Source organism: Echinops telfairi, unplaced genomic scaffold (genome assembly GCF_000313985.2).
Source record: "Echinops telfairi isolate 266 unplaced genomic scaffold, ASM31398v2 ScPeMD7_7469;HRSCAF=8507_1, whole genome shotgun sequence".
Taxonomy (NCBI): Eukaryota; Metazoa; Chordata; class Mammalia; order Afrosoricida; family Tenrecidae; genus Echinops; species Echinops telfairi.
Genome location: NW_022111373.1, coordinates 18,792,084 through 18,797,854, shown reverse-complemented (window position 1 = coordinate 18,797,854; position 5,771 = coordinate 18,792,084). Strand labels below are relative to the sequence as shown.

The following is a 5,771-nucleotide window of genomic DNA, read 5'->3' as shown; positions in this document are numbered from 1 at the left end:
CTTCCTCCCCCCAAATACCAGGACCCAAATTCTGCCTTGCAGACCTAGTTAGACCAGATGATACACAGCGGTACAGATGGGAACTGGAAACGCAGGGAATCTAGGACAGATGAACCTCTCAGGACCAGGGGTGACAGTGGCAATACCAGGAGGGAAGTGGGGTGTAGGAAGGGAGAACTGATCACAGGGAGCTACATATAACCTCCTCTCTGGGGAACGGGCAGCAGAGGGGTAGGTGAAGGGAGATGCTGGGCACTGTAATATAAGATATAATAATAATTTATAAATTATCAAGGGTGCATGGGGGAGGGGGGGAGGGGGAGGGGAAAAAAGGAAAATGAGCTGATTCCGGGAACCCAAGAGGAAAGCGAATTTTGGGAATAATGAGGGCAACAAATGCATAGATATGCTTTACACAATTGATCTATGTATTGTGATGAATTGTATGAGCCCCAATAAATTGAGTTTTTTTAAAAATAAAAACAGAGAAGAAAAGACAAAGGAAAAAAAAAAAAGAGAGAAAGATTGCCTACACTAAAAAGCCTACAATTTTCCTTAGAAGCACTGTAGAATTTTTTTTTAAGTTAGGGCATAATGATGTTCTTTTTACATCTGAGAATGTTTGTATGATCAGATGCAAATGAGCATTATTTAAGACGCTTTCTTAAAACATCTTAAATAATACATTGACATGATTATCCATTACTGAGGAGCCTGGGCTCCTAACAGTAAGAGCAGCAGAATACAACCACCAGTGGCTCCTCAGGAAAAAGACAGGGTTTTCTACTCCTGGAAAGAAATAGTCTCAAGACTCACAGAGTAGTAGCTCCCCCGTATGGGGTCGCTATGAGTGAGCAAAGACTAGATGGCAGTGAGTTTTTTGTTTTTGTGTTTAAGTTCATCATTAAACTTATTATCACTTCCCTAAGACATTAGAATTAACTAAATTTGAGTACTGTGAAAACTTGTAGCAAAAGAGAACTGCAAATTATTCATTGTTTCATGCCAACATACAAACAATTCTGATGGGAATTTAATGAAGCATCTTAAGGTAATGAGGTGCTCTATACATTAAAATGTTTTTGACATAATTTATGATTACTACTGTTAAAATTCAATATTTTGCTTTAAAGGTTTAAAAAATCTTGAAGTATCTCACTAACTTGCCTGTTTTTAAGAAAAAGCAATAAACTTAATATTGTATTTACTATCCTCCACCATTCAGGACATTATTACAAACGATTTTTGTACCAGGTTGTAGAGCAAGTAAACTAAGGCCTTGCTAATTGTCTGGGAAACGACAGAGATTTTTGAGTTGTAGTACCTTCTTTAAGGAGCCATAGTGGTATTGTGTGTTACTAATCAGAAAGTTCAGTTGTTTGAAACTATCAGCCACTCCCAAGGCAGAAACACGAGGCTTTCTCCTCCTCTACAGTCTCGGAAACCCAAGGCAGTTTTACCCTGTCCTATAGGGTCGATATGCGTCAGAATTGACTTAACGGCAGTAAGTACGGTTTGTCTTTTAGTAACTACTGGGCATATCTGACTACAGACACTTTATCAGTCTCAATCCTATGTCAGTATGTCTGTCATTCTCCCTTCTAGTTAGAATTGTGGGCACAGTTCTCATAACCTGGTTTAAAACAACAATCTATAAAGGGTTCCTATATAATATGAGGGTGTTAAAAAGTATTGCTATTGGAGTTCCAATTCATACATGCACAGTTTTATTCCAAGTAAAATACAGTTAAACATGTCTATGAAATTAGTGACAGGCTGGAGATAAGTTCTCTCAGTAATAGACTTACTTGTCTTTCTCTCATTATGGTACTTTCCAAATAATCAATAAAAGATATTCTTTGAGCCAAAGCAAAAACATTGCTTGAAGAACAACTATCTACAGAACTGATCTATCAGCCTATTAAGCAAGATCAGCTACTGAAGACAATACTATGGATTGCATCATAATCAGGTATGAGTTTTGCATCTGCCAAAACAATCCAGAGAGCAAAGTCCAATCAAAACAGTGGCTTCCAAGGGGATCTGCAGGACCCGTTAAAGTTGAGGCTGATAGGTCAGCTCAGAATATTACGGCAACTGGTTCGGAGTCATCTTAACAGATGTTCTCGAAGGACACAAGACAATCATGGGCATTAGCAATCTGGACATTCCAAGAACTTCCCCAGGTAAATAGTTCCCAACCCAGTTTTCCACATTGGTTTTAGATTATGCTTTAGACTAGGGGTTCAAAACCAGTGAGGTACCCAGAGTAATTTTTACAAAATATCAGTGTCCAGATTTCTCCTATAGAGATATAAGCTAATCATTTTAATGGGGAATGAAGTGTTGACATCAAATGCTTTTTCAACAGCATTCCTTATGCAATACATTTTAAGAACTTTTCCACCTAGATGGCTGCATGTGGTTAAGTGGAAAAAGAAGCATTACTGATTAATTTAATTACATTTGCCCACTTCTAAAACCTTATCTTTCATATCTTCAGTGAGATGCTGATAGAAACAATTAAATGCACGCAGGTTTAAAATGACGTTAAGACATCATTTAGAAATATCAAAAAGGCAACCAGGCATTGAGGTCTAGAGTTTAAAGGAAAGGGCTGGGATATAATGCAGGCATCACAGACGTGCCGATTATTTCTGAAGATATGGACAAGGCAGAATTGTTTAGTACATATGGTGAAGTTAACCTACTTGACATGGCTCTCCTATCCATTATCTTTGTATCTCTCATCAAATGGCTGGATGGAAACATGCAAAAAATGTATAGAGGGCTCTAAAAAGGGGATTGGTGAGTACTGCTCTTCCTCTGGGTATAACGTGAGCCACCTCAGATACAAGCACAGATAATCCCACAAGCACTAAGTAAGAAACATCAGGAAGGAAGCACACTGGATCCTTGCCTGGGGAAGAGGCAGAGGAGCAGGGGCTTGCAGAATGGGATGCCCTTTGGGCATTTACGAGAGCTAAAGGAGCTTTGTAACACCTGCCCTAACAGGGAACAGGCCAAAGATCACATGGCTGAGAGACCAAGGATCAGTGAGAGGCATGCCTGTTAGCAGGGTTGAGAATAAGCCTACACAACTGTATCCTTAAAATTTTGCAACCCATTAACTTCCCTAAAGAGCTCATGATTGTGAGCACCGTCTGAGTTCTGAGAGGCCATTGCAAGGGATTATGAAACTCAGTAGAGAACGTCAGTGCTTTGAGGGGGGTGGTTGGTGTCAACATAGCATAAAGAAGAATGGAGGGTTGAAGGCATGTCTGACTGCTGCCTCATAGGGATCGTCCTTGGGAAGATACCGAGTTGTATACTCAGATGCTGTAGCCTTTATGCCATTTCTCAGAAATAAGTCCTGAGCTGAACAAAATTCCAACATTTAATGGCTGAATAAAGGAACCTACAGAAGAGCTTGAGGGCTGACCAGAGCAGCAGAGGAAAACAAGGGTAGTAGTAGTCTACTATACAGAAGCAATGGCAATAGTATTAAAGCTGCCAAGGAGAGAAAGGGAAACCGTCTCGGTCACAGGTGGCTTTCAGGATAGCCAGCTGGACAGTGATGGGACCGAGAGTGAAGGAAGGTCGGTTGAGGAGTGGATGCGAGTTGAGGAAATGAAGAGAGCACAGAGAATTTTCTCATAAAATTTGATTCATTACAGGATTTGGTTCAGTGAAGCGTGAAAAGATGATTTTAAGTTGGGAGTCACCTGAAATATAATGTAACAAAAATGTATTCCAATATAGTCTGTTGCTATTGACTTGGGGGGGGGGGATCTGAATTAAAGTATAATTGAATCTCGGTACAATAATTCGGATCAGTAGTCCAAATCTCTGATTTTTAGCAATTTTTAGCGAACTCTTTTCCTTGAGTGCAAATAAACTGTAGCGGCAAAAGGATGACAGGTACTTTGTCCAACCTTCTGCTGCAGTCGGTGTCTGTCCTCTTCCAGCTGCTTGAACTTCACTCTTTCTAGTTCGACCTGGTGAGCACAGTCCTCTCTGGCCCTGCGGATGGAGTCCTGAAGTTCTTGGAGGTTCCGCTCACGTTCTGACTGCAGTTCCTTCTTGTCTCTTTGAAGCTTAAAAGAAATGCATATTAATAAATTGGCCTATTACCAGCGGAATTACACTGCCCAGTTCTTTTATTATCCTTACACTTAAATGTTCAGAACAGTCACAAAATCATTTTCCGATTCCTTTTCAGTTATACTTAATGTTTAAGTACAGTGAAAATATACATATTCAACCACTATTTAATATGAATATACAAAGCATAACTACAAATCCATATAAACTCAGATGAAAAGGCTTTAACCACTTTAAATTTTGTAAGCTTATATGCCCAAATTTCTTCTTCGCTTTCAGAAACTTCTTACTCTCTACCTAAAAACACAGAAGGTAACAAGAGTTTTAGTAGTAGGACAAAATTATTTTACAAATATTTAATTTTAAACATCTAAATTTAGAAGTTGCAAAGACATGGTTAGGGTGACTTACCAAGAACATTCTAAGTACCTTTTGAATGAGGATGATGCATATAAAATTAATGTGGAAGAAATGATAATTATTTTGAAATGTGCTTTACAGAAAATTTTATAAGCGTTTAGGATAAAATTCAGTAAGATCTAATAAGAATGCTAACTAGGCATAGAAGAGATGCTAAGTTCTCACCCAACTTGGCATCTGATCACACCTGGATGAAATGGAGGAAATTCCCTTCTCCTTTAAAGCACTATAATGATTTTAAGCCACGGAGCCCATGCCACACAATGGGCAAGTTAACAAAAAATTCCTCTACTAAAAAGGAGGCCAAGCCAAATAAACACACACTTTTTCTATCTATTCTTCACATTCCAACATCAGTAAACATGCTTTGCACAGATGAAGAGCAGTTTTCTCCAAATTGTCTAAAAGACAATTTCCGTGAAATAATTTTACAGAGGTATAATGGAAAATAAATAAACAGTACGCAGTTTCAAACTGCTGGCCTTGCATTTAGCAGCCCAATGCATAACCCATTGCACTATGACGGCTGGTTTGGACTAATTAGACCCTGCAAATAAAGAGATAAATGGTATAGGAAGTACCTCTGATTCTGCACTAGCAAGTTGCTGCTCTCTCTTCTCGAGGTCAATAAGGGTTTTTTGAAGTTTTCCTTCTAAGATAGTATATTCAGCCACCTGAAATATAGTAAAAGATAAGTTAACTTATCTTTCCCCCAAAGGCAAAACAAACAAATTCAAAAATAGTGTCACTGAAACAGAGGATCTGAGGATAAGACAATCATGAATTACATCCACCTATTCAGGGCTGCCATTTTTCCGCTCTACAGTACAAGGGTGGTGAAAAAGAGGAAAATCCTCAACAAAATGGATTAACACAGTGGCTGCATCATTGAGCTTCAACATAAGAACTGGCAGGGTGGGCAGTGTTTCATTCTGTTGTACATATGGTCACTACGAATCAGCACTGACTTGACAGCACCTACCAATAACAAAATCCCACTGTGCCTCTATTTCTGGTTAAGAGTCCCCTCAGTATTAAGAGGTCTACTTGCTGCTCAGCCTAAACTAGATACAAAATTCTTTCCATTCAAACTTAACACTTTTTCTAAGACTTTCTTTTTTTTTAAAATCGTTTTATTAGGGGCTCATACAACTCTTATCACGATCCATATATACATCAATTGTGTAAAGCGCATTTGTACATTCATTGCCCTCATCATTCTCAAAACATTTGCTCTCCACCTAAGC

General features: G+C 38.8%; 1 protein-coding gene across 2 annotated transcripts in view; it reads right to left on the bottom strand.

The window, feature by feature from the left end:
- CEP120 (centrosomal protein 120) overlaps positions 1 to 5,771 on the bottom strand; it is an 86,737-nt gene that overhangs the window by 27,477 nt on the left and 53,489 nt on the right. For both annotated transcript variants that reach the window (XM_004696580.4, XM_045285303.1), the window contains 2 exons: positions 5,106 to 5,198; positions 3,936 to 4,097 (listed from right to left, as the gene is read on the bottom strand). In XM_004696580.4, the coding sequence (XP_004696637.1) occupies positions 3,936 to 4,097; positions 5,106 to 5,198 (255 nt within the window). The remainder of the gene's footprint in view (positions 1 to 3,935; positions 4,098 to 5,105; positions 5,199 to 5,771) is intronic.